Source organism: Triplophysa rosa, linkage group LG10 (assembly GCF_024868665.1).
Source record: "Triplophysa rosa linkage group LG10, Trosa_1v2, whole genome shotgun sequence".
In the NCBI taxonomy this organism is placed as follows: Eukaryota; Metazoa; Chordata; class Actinopteri; order Cypriniformes; family Nemacheilidae; genus Triplophysa; species Triplophysa rosa.
In genome coordinates this window covers 13078190-13096040 of record NC_079899.1, presented here as the reverse complement: position 1 = coordinate 13096040, position 17851 = coordinate 13078190, and the positions used below count along the sequence as shown (strand labels likewise).

The 17851-nt window shown below is 41.5% G+C and overlaps 1 protein-coding gene across 3 annotated transcripts in view; it reads left to right on the top strand.

The window, feature by feature from the left end:
• Window positions 1–17851, top strand: part of adam12b (ADAM metallopeptidase domain 12b) — a 138377-nt gene that overhangs the window by 16224 nt on the left and 104302 nt on the right. For all 3 annotated transcript variants that reach the window (XM_057343704.1, XM_057343702.1, XM_057343701.1), the window contains exon 3: window positions 2451–2524. In XM_057343704.1, coding sequence (XP_057199687.1) covers window positions 2451–2524 — 74 coding nt within the window. The remainder of the gene's footprint in view (window positions 1–2450; window positions 2525–17851) is intronic.

Genomic DNA, 17851 nt, shown 5'->3' with positions numbered 1-17851 from the left:
CTCGTCACACACACGCGCGGTAACTGCGATTGCACCTATCTCACAGTTAAGTCATAAACATGTTCGTTTTTGTCTTAAGTGAGCGTAAAAAGTTGAGAAAGAAAACGGATGTCAATGCATTAGTTACAGCAGCCTCCTGCTATTCTATGTGGTTGATATGACTCAAAACAAATGAAGAGAGAAGCACTCACTGCTGACTCCGTAACCTTTGGAGCTTTAATAGGAACTTATATTGTTTTCGTTTCACAGTTTGTAGTGCAAAATTTGCCAGGAGGAGTTTAAAAATTGAAAATAAATCTGCCTCCTAATCATTATAAAAAAACGAGCTCAAAAATGTGATCACTTTTCCTTTTTTGAGGGCTCATTTATGCTAACCTGCTTTGACCAACTGTGATCTCATTACAATGTGTTATGGATGTGACTTGTGCCATATCATCACCATTAATACCTATGAAACTAATGATTAAATTACTACTAGAGCACAAAATATTTTAGTAGAGTACAATATTCATCATAGATCTGGGGCCTCATTTATAACCGTTGCGTACGCACAAAACATTCCCTGAAAGAGGTGTACGCCACTTCCCACGCAAAATATGGGATTTATAAAAACAAACTTGACGGAAAAATGTGCGCACCTGCACGCAAACTCTGACCCATGCGTACAGACATTTTGGAGACAGAGCAGTTTGGCGACACCGATGTTGAGTTAGTGAACTCAAGTTAGATTGCAAAAGGTAAGTGTGATAAAAATGATTATAAGCATTAATCCTTCACACACATTTAATTTTACCTTAAATATCCTCATTATCACGAAGATTAAATCCGCAGAGTTATTTGCGCTTGTATTGGGTGATACTTGTTATGCAGCTCTTGTAAAATCAAACTCAAATCTTAAATAAAAATTCAATCTAAATATTTAATCAGCGCTGTCTCTCCATCACACTATGAGCGCATGAAGATGAGATGATCCGACTGCATAGAATATAGGACATCATCAAATAACACAGTGTAAATAAATAGCTAAATATATTTTCCTGCATAATCATCGAATGTCAAAGTCTGGAAATACAGCCATTAAACTCTCGCACAATCGCTACTCTAAATGTCCTCGTTATCGGTTTTAACTATGTTCATAACAAAACCGGAATGAAGAAACATTCGTCTCTAACAGTTATGTCTTCAAATTTTATCTCAGGCGAAGGACACCACTAATTAATGATGTGATTTTAATGAGGTGTAAATGATCAGTCTAAATGCTGTAAACATATAAATGCTGCAGAGACCTTCTTTGGCTTTAATATAATAATAATTATAATTATAACAATTATTAATATGGAAATCTCAGTGAATCTCATGTGTGTCCATTTGTGATTTCGTTATGGAGATAAAGGATCGGGGGTTTTACATAAGTTTTTGTTATTTTTCTATGGCATCTGATAGCGGTTGAACCCGGAAACGGTATACGTCCATAATGGTGCGTGACGTCAGGCTTAACAAGCGGATTGGATGTCAGGCTTATTAATATACGAATAAGCATTCATGAGCTGCTTTGCATTGACTATTTATGGGTAAAAATGGGCGTGTACAGGGCGGGATATGAGGCTGATTCACGTACGCACACTTGCAGGTAATCTGTGATTTATAAAGGGAAAATTGCGTGCAGGTGTGCGTGCGCAAGGTTTTATAAATCTCAATTTTGTTTGCGTATGCCCTTTTCAGCATTCTGGCGTAAGTTCACTTTTAGGAAGGTTTCTACGCACTGTTTTATAAATGAGGCCCCTGGTCACTTTATTTTGCTCTCAAAATGCCACCCTCGATAGGCCAAAAAATGTGAGTCTTATTTGTTTTCTTTTTAAAAAGTAGGATTTTTATTATGATGAATTTGGTATGTTAAGCTATGTTTTTATATACCATAATTGCATAAAACTATGGTTTTGTGGGTTATAATTATGCCCCCACTTCTTTCGAGTCACTCTGTGATCCATACACATACCATCAAAGTTTAAGAAACGTCTGTCTGTATGCACACTCTTTTTACTGTAAGTGCACTTACTGTGTACTTACCCAACAGAATACTGGAAACTACTTGGGCATGTACCTGGGCTGGTACGTGATTACATAGCTACACAGTAAGTACTTACATGTAGAACAGGACTGTAAAATAAAGCGCTACCCAAATGATGTACTCTCTGTCTGAATGTGAATGAAGATGTGCAGTACAGACACATTAGCCTTGTGCTGAGGGCTTGGCACTTTATTATTTGCAAAATGACATTTGGAAGGCTTCCTCTCAACATGTGTTGTGCTGGATCAAACCTGTACTTGTACAAAGGTGTGAATACTGTGTGTGTTTGTGTGGAAGGTGCAGGGTTTATTTTAAATTGACCGAAACGGGTTAACAGGACACGAGGTGATTGTTTTTGTTTTGTTGTCTTTCGCTTATTTAGATTCCTCCCACTTCGCTGCGCATCCTGATCCAAACAGAAGGACAACGGCTGGTTTTGTCTGTGGAGAAGAACCAGTAAGTTTCTCTAACAGAATATACACAGATTTTTTACTGACAATTCACCACAAATGCTCTGCTCCAAAATCTAGTGTGATGCCTACGCGTAGGCTGCATTTTAAAGCATGACAAGCACGCGCGTTCCTGACGCGAAGGCATAATGCAGGAATTTTTATTATATCTAATCATGGCCAAATTCTTTGCCAGGCATGCATGTTTCCTTCACAGAGAAGGCAATCCCATGATGCATCTTAATAAACGAATGCTCTATTTCATTCAAGACTTAAAAGTAGTCTAATGTAATTAAAATGAATCATTTTACCCACTGTTAGTGTGTGCTAGGTATTTGTTTGTTTGATGTTTTTTGGCCACTAGGATGCCTGAGAATGCAGCTGTCTATGTAGGCAGTAGCTAACAAGATTTTGAAACAGAGCACATGCACAGTCACGCTGCGTTTTACAAACCCAATGCTCATCTCCAGCAGGGTCACAGAATGCTTCCAAATTCTGATCTCGTCTGAGCTAGAAACACATTTCCATTTTGTGTCATTGTGTATTTCTCTCTCTCTCGCACTCGCACAGAAAGTTGGAAGTGAGTATAAAATAAGGTATAAAGAATGTTTCTTTTAAAATTTTGAATGTGTATGTATGAGCTAAACCCAGCAGCTAAAACCAGTATAAACCAGCATGAACCACCTTAAATTTTCATTCTGGTCTAACCTGGTCTTTTCAACAGAGTGTGCTCACTTATTTTCCCTCTAAAACAATTTTCATTCTGGGCTGTTGTCAGCAAGCACTTTGTCACTGTCAGGTGGGAACCTTTTATCTCTATTTATCAATGGATACTATTGGTCGCCCTCCATGTTTAGCTGTGGGATTTGCAAATATTTAACCGATAAAAAGTATTAAAAGAGCTTGTCAACACTGTGAACACAGTGTTTCGTTATTATTTAGAAAATATGATGTTTCTTCCATTTCCTGAAAAGAATCAGTTTTGGAGATATGCAGCTTCTGACTGACAGCGACAACTTTTCAGCCACTAGCATCCAACTGCCTATATATAAAACATTGAGATCAAATTGACATTAAATAATTGGAAGAAATTCAGATCCTGCATTGGCCTTGCCCGATATACTGTTTATTAGATAAGCAAAATGGGTTACGAACGCACGTTGACCCAGCATTTCACTAATATTGTGCTTTTTGTCTAATAAAATCCTTCTGTGATGTGAAGGTGTTGAATTTTCTTTGAAGTGCAGTTTAGTAAATTCATCCTTCTTTCATTTAATTTCCAATTTAAATTCTTAATACAAATAGGACGCTTTTCTTAAATTTTGTCTTTGGCACAGCTGTGTCTTTAAGTTGCCCTGTATCTACACAATGTGAAAAATGTCTTGCCATTGCTGTTTTTAAAGAGTTTGAGAAAAGAACAACCACTAGACAGACAGAAAGAAATAACCAACGAGCAAACAAAGAAACTCCAGGGACTGGTGTCGAGGGACATCCAATATGGGCTGACCTTCTGTGTACATTAAGCTGAGTTCATTTCTTTCCCACAGAAAAACATTCAACAAGCAACATCACTTATCCAGATATATTAAACACAACCCAAGACAGATGCTTATTCTTCAGGAAGAACATAAAGTTAGGGTATCAATACAGTAATCATAACTATAGAGGCTACAATACAAACAATCTTTGTACGGGATGGTTTTGAAATCCAGTACGTTTCCAAGTTGTTTTATACAAACCTGCTTAAAAAAAACAGCACTTGAAAGCTCACAAAGCGGCAAAATGATTGTCTGCGGATGATTTTTGATGTTCATTGTTCTTTACCTTGTGGATTACTTATCCCTGTATTCTCTTGGCACACATCAGCAATAAAACACAGCACCTTCTCCACATAACCCATAATGCACAGGAAAGCAGACTCAGTGTAGCTGAAACTGACTGTTCATTCAAAGGATTTGCAAATGAAATGGCTTTCGGATCGTGTGGGCTGGTGATTGAGGCTTTAGAGATTTGGAGAGCGCTGTATATTTGATAGGTTCTAATCACCAGCTGCCCAGTGAAGTAGCAGCTTTGCTGTGCTTAATTTGCTCAGTCCTCTTGAGGGACATGTTTCTCTCAGGGCAACTGTTTAAATGAGCCATGTAGCATGAAGGCAGGTGTAGCTAGTGCATGTGTAAATAAACTCCTTTCATTTAGCAGAGTTGGGGGATCTGCTTTGAAACTGTATCTTGCCAAACGTCAAGCTCCTCATAATTTTACATCATGTGCACATGATTTGCTGGGTTAAAATGAACTCTGGCGTGATTGTTCTGTTAGTGTGTTTATTTGAATATGCATAAACTGCTAGTTGAACCTTGGTGGCATCAAACCAATCCGAACGGACTAATGTGTCAGTTTGAGCGAAATATGAATGCAACCCACACCAAAGACATCTAACAAACCAATAGTAGGATGTAATATTCAAAGATGCGACCCTTAAAAATCTCGAAATGTGTTCTACAGCCATCTTGTGTCATTGTGTACTCACTCTACGTTATCATCAACCGTCAAAGTACCCAAGTACACAAGAAAAGAGAACACATGAAAGTACCCGGGTGTGTTCTTGATATCAAGAATGCATTGAATGCACCCTTGCGCGCGTACGGAAGCCACTTGAAGTCACTGCGGCGCATCCATCCAAGTTCATTCTTCCGAGGCTGCCTCGCAAGACCAGTCTCCACAAGAACACAAGTCCGTTCCTTGCATTCTTGGAATTGAGAAACGGTCATGATCTTCATTTATGTGTGCAACAGAAGACTTCCTGGAGCTTTTTTGACTTTGAACATTTCATAACCTCATTGTGACATCTCAGCCCGTAAATGTACAAGCATACAAGGAGCATGTTTAGTCCAGCACACAGTGTAGTTTTAGATTTCCAGTAAGTTTCATCGCAAAATATAAGTCATAAAAGTTGACCAATCAGGTTGTGACTTTATCCCTATGCCTTCAAGCTTAGTATCTTTAGGTTTAAAAACCCACTGTGAACTCTAAACTTAACAGAATTAAATCAGATTTTCTGCTTCGATCTGGTCCGAAATAACCAAGAGAACCAAACTACAAATGTGAACTAAACTACAGTCAAGCTACACTTTTAAAAAGTTGGAATCAAACAGTAGTTATAAAAGCAATTGGTTAGTGCATGTTGCACACTAAAGCTCGTGTGGAAGATGTGTGATTAAGTCCAGCATGTGACACCCGATCACACCTTTTCTATCTGACTTTCATTTTCTTTATTTTCTTCTACTTGCCCAATAATAATGCAAAAGAGTCAAACTAAATGTATTTAATTTAATTATGGAAAAACAAAAGAAGTTGTACGACGCTGCACAGACTGGGAAAAACTATTAAGTGATGACTCAAATGAAGCAGTGAATTGATTTTTGAAAATTATAAAGACAATTTCTGAATTAAATAGGACTTCCCAGTACTACTTGAGAGCGAAAAGACTGTCGTATTGTGTTTGATTATCGCTGTCATGGCTCTGCTTCCTTAGTCATGTTTTTCTTGGTCCTGTAGCAGAGCCATGGCAAAGTCTTTGGTTATGTGTGGAGAGAAACATATTATTGTCCTTTTGACATTAATATGCGTTCTCTCCAGTGTCTTGTCATTGGCCCCGCCCCTCTTGTTTCCTGTATTGTCTCCCTCTTGTGTCTTATGTTCTACACCTGCCCTTGCTCGTTATCCCTCGTTTGTCTTCCCTATTTAAACCCTCATGTTTCATTGTCCTGTGTTCAGTCATTGTGTTTGCTACGTGGTTTCATGTTGTGCTTACCGTCTTCTCATGTTTTTGTTCCTGTTGTAGATTCCCCTGTCTCATTGTAGTAAGTGTTGAGTTTAGTTCATGTCTATTGTTTGTTAGTCTAGTATTTAGTTAGTCTTTGTCCCTGTTTATCCTTTGTCATTATTGTTTTACCCCCTCGTGGGCCTTTGTTTTGTGTTTTATATTTTATTATTAAAGTCTGTTGTCCAACGCTGCCTGCAATTGGGTTCTTCTCCTCAAGTCCATGACAATCGCCTCAGCTCACTCGGTTTTAAGGCTGCATGTGCAATATAATGTAAGATGAAAAAACAAAGTAGAGCTCTTCCAATTGAGAAAACAGCTTGTAATTAGAAAACAGCACTAACAGTGTTGGCTTGTTGGAGAAATAGCACTTTGATGAGTTCTAGCACAATACTGAAAAACCAAATTCACAGCATTATTAGTTTTGGTTAGTTCTGTCATTTAAGAATTCTAATGAGCCTTAAAATTGCTGTCAATTCTTACACTTTTCATCCAGCAGATTTAGACTGTAAATATTGATGTCAGGCCAAATTCTAAGCATCAAATCGGTCAAAGACAGATTGTGTAGGAAGATTTATCAAGTGGCTTATTCTGGTCAACACAAACAGCTGTAAGAGAGGAAGAAACAGAGCGTGTGTCATTCAACAGCTTCCGTTTATTCAGCCAAACAGGACGGAGCTTAGCCAAAGCTCACAAAACATGTCATACCTGTGACAGCTACAAAGATTGCTATAGAAACTCCAACTCTGAGTGCATGAATGAATGGCACGAAGGTTTATTTCTGTGAGAGAATGGCATCATGACTCCAAGACTATTAGAGTCCACTTTCAATTGTGGTGTTAAAGGCAAAAATAATGAGGGATTCACAATCAGTCACACCGAAACATACACCTTTAATGATATTTGAAACACAAATTACAAATACACATTTTTTTAATGTTTTTCTAGAGTGGAAAATAGATGTTTTCTCCTTTTCAACAAATGGTCAATAAAGGAGGAGCTTAACCTTCAGGCAAAGCTGAATATTGTTGAGTATTGTTCTGTTGTACTCAATAGGCTATGTATAGCTGTGGAGGAAGGTTGTCTTGCATTTATTTGTTGCTCTATGAAACATATGAACAACAGAAAAAGATAGACTGAGATGCAGCCAACAATGAAAAGGGGAAAATGAGTGTGCAGTGAATGGTGTGCGGACTTGTGCAGACTTTCAATTATGGACTCACTTGTGGACCCGCTTGTGAACTTTCCATCTGTTACAAATTACTCCTCTTAGAGGCTTCAATTATTTCCTCTGTCTTCAAGCTCAAATTAATAACATGGTGTGGAGAATGTAATCAGAGGTTGCGGAGTGCATGAATGTGGGAGAACGAGAGCGAGGGAGAGAGAGTAAAAGATAATAATAATAACATTAAGCAGACGTTAAGAAATGTCTTTAGCTGTTAAAGATAGCCTATAACAGGTCCACACACAAATTTTAAGAACACAGCAAATTGGATTTCTGTTAGGATAAATGTGACCCTGGACAACAAAACCAGTCTTATGGGTCAATTTTTCAAAATTGAGATTTTTACATCACCTGAAAGCTGAATAAATAAGCTTTCTATTGATGTATGGGTTGTTAGGATAGGACAATATCAGGTGGAGATACAACAGTTTAAAACTCTGGAATCTGAGGGTGCAAAAAAATCAAAATATTGAGAAAATCGCCTTCGAAGTTGTTAATCGGAGGCACTGTAGCAGGCCATCCACTCACAAAAATAAAATTATGATATATTTATGGTAGGAAATTTGCTAAATATCTTCATGGAACATGATCTTTACTTAAAATCCTAATGATTTTTGGCATAAAAGAAAAATAGATAATTTTGACCCGTACAATGTATTTTTAGCTTTTACTAAAAATGTTTCTGTGCTACTTAAGACTGGTTTTGTGATCCAGGGTCACAAATGGTTCTGCACCTTTGAATAACTGTTGATCTGTAGATGTACAATGGCATTTTTGCAGAAAAGTTCAAATCTTCTATTTCTGAGCCAGATCTATAGACTTGAGATTAGGGTCTTTTAACGTGGACCTTAAAGACTTAATGAGAACATCTTAGCAAATGCATAGCCATAGCAACGCCTTGGCAACCATCCACAACACTGTACCACCATTAGCTGTGTTTACATCTAAATTAATATAGTTTTGTTTTTAGAGTTATTGTACTTTTATTTTATTTTTAGATGTTTAGTTTTAATGTTAATTTTAGTTAAAAATTTACATTTTATTATTTATTTGTTCATTTTTATGTTGCTATATAAGATAAATTTATTTTGTATTTTAATTTTAGTTTAGTTTATTATTACAATTTTAGTGCCTTAAACATATTTCAGTTTATTTCTGAGGCAACATCTTAATTTTTCTTAAAATGTTGTCTGTTTCAATTTTAATAAACTAAAAGAAATAGCTAATTGAATATACACCCAATGAAAACACGTCAATTTGGGCAGAATTTTGCCATATGTCGCAAAACAGTTTTTGTGCCCTCATGAGGTGTTTTTTTAGGATATTTGAAAACTGAATATTTCGCACAACTGCAATGGAAACCTTTTTTCCAGATTTACAGGACACCTGGCCTACGTAAAAATGACATGATAATTCCTAAAAGATGTGAAATCGTGTACTAAAAACTTACAGAAACGGGGGTGCTACGAAGTACTGTACAAGGTTACATTCCTACCAATTAATGGTTGGATAACACAGCTATACGTCTCCTGTGGGTAAAAATAATGGTGCGGTGGCTGCGATGTACGTAAACCTACCAAGATCCGTCGCAATGATTTTTTAAATGAATGAAAAATTATGTTTTAGTCACATAACATTGGTTAAAGGGAACGCTGTCATTTTGCAGTAAGATATAAATATTGCAAATGTTTTGCACAAATCTGTAATGAAAACCAGGCTTCCCTTTCTGTCGGTCTCTCGACGTTGTGTCGAACCGACAGATGGGGTTCGTCCCTGAGAACCAATCGTTTCCGACTGCTTAGAAAAGGCCAATGAAAATTGGCAAATGAAATTTGCATGCCGGACTCCGCCCCGGACATCCGGGTATAAAAGGGAGACTGCGTGCATCATTCATTCACCTTTTGTTCTTCGGAGCCTTCGGTTATGAAGATCTTCTCTTGCTGCTTAGCAAAAGCTCTACATTGCCGGTTCTACGACTTGGTGCAGCGGACTGTCCCTTCCTGCAGCAACTTCCCCTGGGCATCTCGGCGGTTCCAGAGGTGTTCGTGCCTGCTTTCCCAGGGGAAGGGCACATTATGGCATCCCAGGCCAGACCTCTGGAACCTCCATGTCTGGCCCCTGGACGGGACGAGGAGATCCTGAGTGGTCTGCCCCCGGCGGTGGTAGCTACCATTTCTCAGGCTAGGGCACCTGCCACTAGGCGACTGTACGCCTACAAGTGGCGCCTCTTCTCGACCTGGTGTGCTTCTCGAGGAGAAGACCCACGGAGTTGTGCGATCAGGTCCGTGCTGTCCTTCCTACAAGAGAGACTCGAGACTAACCTCTCCCCCTCCACACTGAAAGTGTATGTAGCCGCCATTGCTGCTCATCACAACTCAGTTGCTGGAAAGTCTCTAGGGCAGCACGACCTGGTCATTAGATTCCTAAGGGGTGCGAGGAGGCGTAACCCGCCTCGTCCGCACTCCATACCCTCTTGGGACCTGGATGTAGCCCTGTCAGGTCTCACCAGGCCCCCCTTCGAGCCCCTAGGGGATGCCTCTCTTCCTCATCTTACGATGAAGACGGTTCTCCTTTTGGCGCTCGCCTCCATCAAGAGGGTAGGGGATCTACAGGCTTTCTCCGTGTCCCCTGACTGCCTAGAATTCGGACCCAGGGATTCTCACGTTATCCTGAGACCTCGGCCCGGCTACGTGCCCAAGGTTCCCACCGCTCCCTTTCGGGACCAGGTGGTGAACTTACAGGCGCTCCCCACTGGGGAGGAAGACCCAACCCCGTCCGTGTTGTGTCCAGTACGCGCGCTGCGCCTCTACTTAGACCGCACACAGAGTTTCAGGAGCTCGGATCAGCTCTTTGTCTGTTTCGGAGGTCAGCAACAGGGGAGAGCTGTCTCCAAGCAGAGGTTGGCCCACTGGATTGTGGACGCTGTCAAGGCAGCTTACCAATCCCTAAATCGCCCGTGCCCCCTAGGAGTGAGGGCCCACTCCACCTGGGGTGTTGCCTCCTCTTGGGCCTTGGCACGGGGGGCCTCTCTCGCAGACATTTGCAGAGCTGCGGGTTGGGCTACACCCAACACTTTCGCTAGGTTTTACAACCTCTGCGTAGAGCTGGTGTCAGCCCGCGTCCTGCATGGCCACATGTAGGACCGGCAACTGGTAGGGTGTACGCCTGTTCGGTTTTTTCCCCCTCTCTCGAGTGGGTCAGTATACCGATTTAGCCTCCATTCTTTCCCCACTGGGTGAAGAACAGGCACTCCATCCATCACTAAGCGAGCACCCCCTGGGGCGGGCTGGGCAAAGCAGCCCTGCCCCTTAGGCCGGGTATCACCTGAGTTATTCGCAGCATAGCTCTAACCGGACCTTGTGCTACCAGACGTTGCAACTCCCCAGTAGGGCGGTTCCGTCTGATGTATCCTCATGCTGGTTCCCACCTTGGTAACCCATGACCTCCCCGGGTGGACCTCCACCTCGCGGTTTTCTCTTCAGCCACACTTTCTTCCCATGAGTTCTTCCCCATCGGTGAGACCATGTTGGTATCTCCACTATTCTCCTCCCTGCGGTAGGAAGTGGTCTCTGTAGCGCATCCCCCACTTGAGGAAGTAGCGCTTACCCAGTGCCTTACAGTTCCGGGCGGCTTCTCTCTGTTAGAGAAACAAGGTCGCCGCCTGTGAGGCCGAAGGTAGGGGCCTTCCCACCTTTCAAGAAAGCTCTGGGACCCCCTACCTACCCACTGGTAGGTTACAATTTTTCGGTAGCGTTCACGGCTGACACGCCCAGGCCAGTCACCGTCGCTTCGTTGAGATTGTGACAGGGCACAGTGTTATGGCGTTTTCCATTGGAACCCCATCTGTCGGTTCGACACAACGTCGAGAGACCGACAGAAAGGGAACATCTCGGTTACGTTTGTAACCTCGGTTCCCTGATGGAGGGAACGAGACGTTGTGTCCTCTTGCCACAACACGTGCTGTCCTCTGCAGCAGTCGTGAGAGGTCTCAGGCTCCCCAGAACTAATGTGAATGAATGATGCACGCCGTCTCCCTTTTATACCCGGATGTCCGGGGCGGAGTCCGGCATGCAAATTTCATTTGCCAATTTTCATTGGCCTTTTCTAAGCAGTCGGAAACGATTGGTTCTCAGGGACGAACCCCATCTGTCGGTTCGACACAACGTCTCGTTCCCTCCATCAGGGAACCGAGGTTACAAATGTAACCGAGATGTTTTGTGGCAAGTTATGCGTAGACATTCTTGCTGTTTATTCTTCAGTAATATACTTGTAGAATCAGTGTTTTTTTGTCTTTATTATTATTATAGTAATGCCTCCAAAGCATCCCCACACACACATTTCCACTTTACATAAATAAACATTTATTAAGACATGTAATCAGATTTTACAACTAATGTTTATTTATTGTATATTTACTGTTCAAGATGTTCAGGTAAATCTTGATCACTGTTACCCTTCCGAATATATAAGTCTCCTGCTATTTTTGGAGCCGGTTACCATGTTGCCTCCAGCAGAATCCCTCTCCTCTCCATACCACTCCCCAATTACTTCCCAAAAGGGGTTTTGTATGTCATGTTTTCCATGCTTTTTTCATTTGAATGCTTAATATGCAATTTATCCGTAAGACCGTGACAAGGACAGCCTGATATAGGTTGCATTTGACCTCTGTGAAATGGGTCGGCTGTTAGGGGTACAGAATCATGTAGTGAGTAAGAATTTTACATCAGGATTATTTGTTTTTTTGTGTGTGTGTTTTCGTATGTTTACACATTATCCACAGCGGGTGGCATGGAATGAGAAAATAAAAAAGAGAAAACAGGAAGAGTTATGCTAATGCAATTTGGTTCTCGCCATCCCTCAATGAAGCCAGTATGTCTGCTTTGAGATATTGTATGGATTGGTTTGTTGTCAGCAGGCTGCTGAGGTGACAAAGAATACAAAGCATTAGGATGAAATAGAGCATTGGAAAGTATATGGTAAATTATGCTTTTCTGCATTATTTTTTTTTCATATGGCCTTTATGAAGTGGAATGCTCAAGAGTCCTTGACTGTATTTATCTAAGTCAGCCTATTCACAGAAGTCATTTAAACTTTGGAAAGTGATGAAATGCAGGTTTGCAAGATCTTCCCATAAGATATGTTTTTAATAGCTGGCAATAACTGTTACGTGTGCATTTATTCTTTTATTTGTGAAACTGCTCCTCAGCTTATCCTGACTCATGGTTTGTGTGCGTCTGTAATATTGTACTATTTTTATATAATTATTTTGTTTCTTTTTCTAAAATATGCATTTTCAATCTCCAAAACATGTTATTATCTGGGCCACCCCAAGAGCACATAATCATTTTGTAAGGCAGTTTATGCCAGTTAACTTCAGCACTTTTAATGACGTTTTTAAAATGTAAAAATACTTTCTGCTTTACCTGTTTTGTGGGATCTTAGAAAGCTATTATTACTATTATTATTATAGCATTCTATAAAACCCACAATACCCAAAATATATTGTGCTTCACGATACAGGACTTTTTAGTTTTTTAGGAACGTGCAGACTGCAGACATTAGGTGGAGAGGTTAAGAGTTCACCTCAGAGGAGAACCTATAGATGCAGTACTGTCGGGATTGTGCTTTTGATTTGTGGTGTGTAAATTGGATCAGCGTTGCATTTTCTGTGTATGACCTGCTGCCTATGTTGCTGTTTATCAGAGTGAGTTATTACACCGTGGGTTAAATGTTCAGGTTGTGGAACGTCAACTTCACACTATTTTTACTCTGCACGTAGCTTGTGACGTGTGGCTTAGACTAGTCAAGTTTAGACCTGCACTGTACGGTTTTTATGGTTGCTTGTGATTGTTCTCAGTAAGATTCATTGCAATGGAAAACAATTTAACACCAGGCCCTTGTAATCTCAAGTTTGGACTACTGCAATGCTCTCCTTGCTGGTCTTCCTGCAAAGGCTATCAAACCACTCCACTCTCATCTTCCAAGCGCCCAAAAGGGCTAATGTGACACCCCTTTTCATCGCTCTCCACTGGCTACCGGTTGAATCCCGTATCAGATTCAAGTGACTAATGCTTGCCTACAGGACTATCACTGGATGTGCACCGGCATACTTTCACACCCTCCTACACCCCATCAAGAACCCTTCGCTCAGCAAACAAGTGCCGTCTTGTATTGCCTTCTCAAAAGAGCAGTAAATCGCTTTACTGCTCATTCTCCTTCACAACTCCTTCCAAACCTACTTAAAATCTCTTCTGTGAACACTTGAACCCCCCCTAACAAACAGAGTCCAGGGGTGGGCTGGGTGGTTCAAGGGCCAAGGCGGATCGGGCTTGGACATGGACCACGGTGGTGCAGGCTTGAGCTGGAAGCCTGGGGGTGGCAGGCAGGGCTGGACGACATGGAGGTGCAGGCAGGGCTGCCATCTTGAGAAAGTGTTCTGGGCTGGCAGCCATTTTGTCAACAGCCTCAGGGCTGGCGGCTATCTTGGTTGATGACTGAGTCCCAAAGTAAAACCACTAAGCAAAAGAGCATGATCAATGTACTGAGCCAGTGAGAAATTAAATCTTGTGGCATCTGAGAGCAAACAGGATCATTAAGTCCATTGCGAAAAATGTCTTTAAGAGCCACATCATTAAATTCCACCAAATGAGAAAGTTCACAAAAGTCCGACACATACTGTTCAATGGAGCGATTACCTTAACATAATCGTAGCTGTGAGACTAGGATCCATGGTAGATGTTTGCTTGGCTTGAAACACTCGTGCTGAATTCTGGTGGGGCGAAGTATTCTGTAAGGAGCGAGACACTACAGAGAGTTGAGAAGCCAAGTGCAGGTTGTTTATTAAAAACCGATCGGCAAACAATCCAAAACAGCAGGCAAAACGTAGTCAAGGGCAGGCAGGTAAATCCATAAACCGTTAGACAGTCCAACCAAACGACAAAACAAGAGGGTAATCCAAAAGAAGTAATCCAATATACAAGGCACAATGGTCATAACAAGGTACGAGAACAAGAACAAGAACCAATGAGACGCTCTGCAAATTATTGTCAGTTTAACTGCGTACAAAGTATACATGGCACAGGCATGACTTAAATACAGACAAAACCGGAAGTGTGTGAAGAGTGAGAGAGTCCATAGTCCATAAGGGGATTGGGGGCCGCCTGGTGGAAGGGATGAATGGGCAAAATGCCCATTCCTTACATTTACATTTATTAATTTGGCAGATTTCTTACAGGGGGCTTATTTTAAAGTGAACTACTCTAACTATGGCAAGGGAAATCTTTCTAAAAAACTTCAAAATCATGGCCCAATCATTCTCGGCTTAAGCGTAGTTATGTGTGAAAACTTGCTTGATTAAAAGATTCCTTCTCTGAGTGTTGTGTCAGTCAGCTTACCCTTTAAAGGTCAGCTTTTTGTCTCACTTCATTTTCCCAAGAGACTTTACCAGCTGACCTCTCCATGATCTCATCACTGAAGGTCAACAGCCAAACCTGGAAGTGGTCCTGTTTTATCAACCAGATGCGCTAACAGCAAAAACAGAGGAAACGCATCAGTGAAAAACAAGGGGGTTTTCAGAAAGTGAGAGACCACGAGAGAGCTGACAAACAATGATGTGAGCATTGTATCCAAAGGGAAGTTTCTCACAGGAAGCTGATAAGACCTGCTGGGTAAAGTTTGAGTGATGTTTGCTGCTGTGTTGACGATTCGTGCATCTATACATGAGCATTTTGAGAAAGTTCTTAAAGATGCAGCAAATGTCTCTTCTTATGAAAAACTTGAGCTGATCTTGAACAACCATCATAAGGTTATCTGATCCGAAGTTATAGTTTTAAGTTTTTTTTGTAGTTTTACAACACAATCTCACAGGAATTTGTACGTATTTTACAAGGTGGTTAATTCATATAATTGTGAACGATCTTATTCGTACATTTTAGTACAATTTGATTTAGCGGCAGTGACGTAGGTTTAGGGGAGGGGTTTCAGTATTGCTTTTTCTTAATAATCGTACGCTTTTGCGTTAGTGACATTAAGTATAGGGGAAAGGTTGGGGGGGGCTTTATTATTGCTTTTATCTAATAATTGTATGCTTTCACACCAGTGATGTTAGGTTTGGGGGGAGGTTAGGGGATGGGCTTCATTATTGCTTTTTTCTAATAATTGAACGATTCACATTGTACAAATGCATATGAATTAGCCACCTCGTAAAATACATACAGATTCCTGAGAGATCAGGTTTAGTTTTATTATTATTTTGAATTAGCTTTGATTTTTTTTTTTTTTTCAATTTTCATGTTAATTTTTGTTTAATTTTGCTTTTTTTTTGTTGCTTTTTTTATACTGTTGAGACAGATCAACATTTACAAATCCAGTTTTTATGTGCATCTTTAATGTGCAGCTGTTGATTGACAGTTAAGGAATGCTTTGGAATGCATTGGCACTTACAATATTGCTGTCTTGTGGTTATATTTGTATAGTTCTGAATATGGTTTGAGGAATTGGATTAGAAAACATTTTGAGTCCCACCTGTTTTCATTCCAGTCCACAAAAGTGGAACACCTGAAATGAATGTTAATTAAAGGGGACATTTCATGAAAATCTGACTTTTTCGATGTTTAAGTGCTATAATCGGGTGTCTGGTGCATCTACCAACTCAGAAAATGTGAAAAATGACAATCCAGTAACTTTGTTTACGTGAGCCTATCTCTGCAAGCCTGTGAGAAAACGAACCGTTCAGATTTTGCTCGCTTTCTGACGTAGGTAGTCGTTCTTATTATAATATTTCCGCCCCTTTTTCTGAACGTGTCCACCCATGGCTGCCGCCATTTTTGTTTTCGCAAGCGACATATGTGAATTAGTTCCGACACCATGGAAAAATTAAGCAAAGCATGCTAAGTGTTCTGTTGTTGGCTGCACAGAGCAGCACAGAACACTGTTCCCAGCCTGACAGTAGAGCAATGGATTTATTTTGTTTTCAATGGAAATCCACCAGACTGAACGAGGCAAAGCTGCAAATAAAGACCTTGTAAGTACCGTTATTTTTTAAGTAAGACCTCAGGGACCTGTGGCAACTTAAAAGTAGGTAAAACGTCATTGTGAAGCGTTTGTCCGTTCACTCAAAGAAAGCAATGTGTAAGGCTTGTAAACACGCTACGGGTTCTCTATCATCATCTCGTTTCAAGATCCACCTATGGGAAGGGCATCCGTACCTGACCTCTGTAGAAGCATCCAATTGCACCAAGTCTGGCTAGACAGACAGGAGCGTGAGCCCTATGCCAGGTGAGGACCCGTCCCCTCACCTAATGCATAAAGGCTACTGCACGCGCTACCTTTCCTCAGTTGACATTCGCTTTTCGCGACCTCTTTGCTACGCAACTTTACTGTGCTTGTCCTACTTCACTTGGCCTACATAAGGACATATCTCCGATCAGCCTTCTCCAGGCATGTTGTCAGGATTTACGGTTGGTTGCTATTTATTTTCAATTGGTCCGCTTGCCACCCACGCTCGCCATCCTTTCTATTACCAGGCTGCCCACCTGTTTCTCCGCATGTATAAACGATCTGCTCCCCCATCGGACCCGCAGTTGCGTGCATGCCCTGCCGCCTGCAGCTCCCTTATCACCGCAAGGGATACCCATCCCTATTGCCTCGTGTGTATGGGGTTTAAACACGCCGAGGAAGCACTTTCGCTGCCGGAAAACTGCAGCCATTGCCTCGCCCTGCCGAAGAAGCTTCTCAGGCGCCGGCTTAAGATTGCCTCTACCCAGGGCGCCGAAGAACAGTGCGACTCGGATGCTGAAGCGGTCAATTGCGGTACAGCTCTGGTTGCCCCCAGAGTCTGCCGTCTCTCAGTTGGGCCGACCAGGCCGATGAGAGCTTACTCGACGATATCCTACCTGGGGTTTCGTCGTTTCATGGTGAGCCTGCCGGCTCAGGTGAAAATGAAGATCCCTCTTTGCTCGATGGCTCGGAGGACGAGGACACCACCCCTTCCCACCCCGGAATCCTCTCTTCGCACATGGAAGAGAGCTCCGCTCACTTTCTGAAAGACGAGATTTCCTCCCTTCTTGAGAAGGGGGCGGTACGGGTGATACCCTCGCATCTGTACAATCAGGGGTTTTATTCTCGTTATTTCCTAGTCCCGAAAAAGGACGGCTCCCTTCGTCCTATTCTGGATCTCAGATTGTTGAACAAACACTTAAGGACATACAATTTCAGAATGTTAACGCACGGCACTCTCTCTCGTTCAATTCATCAGAACGACTGGTTCACATCAGTCGATCTGAAAGATG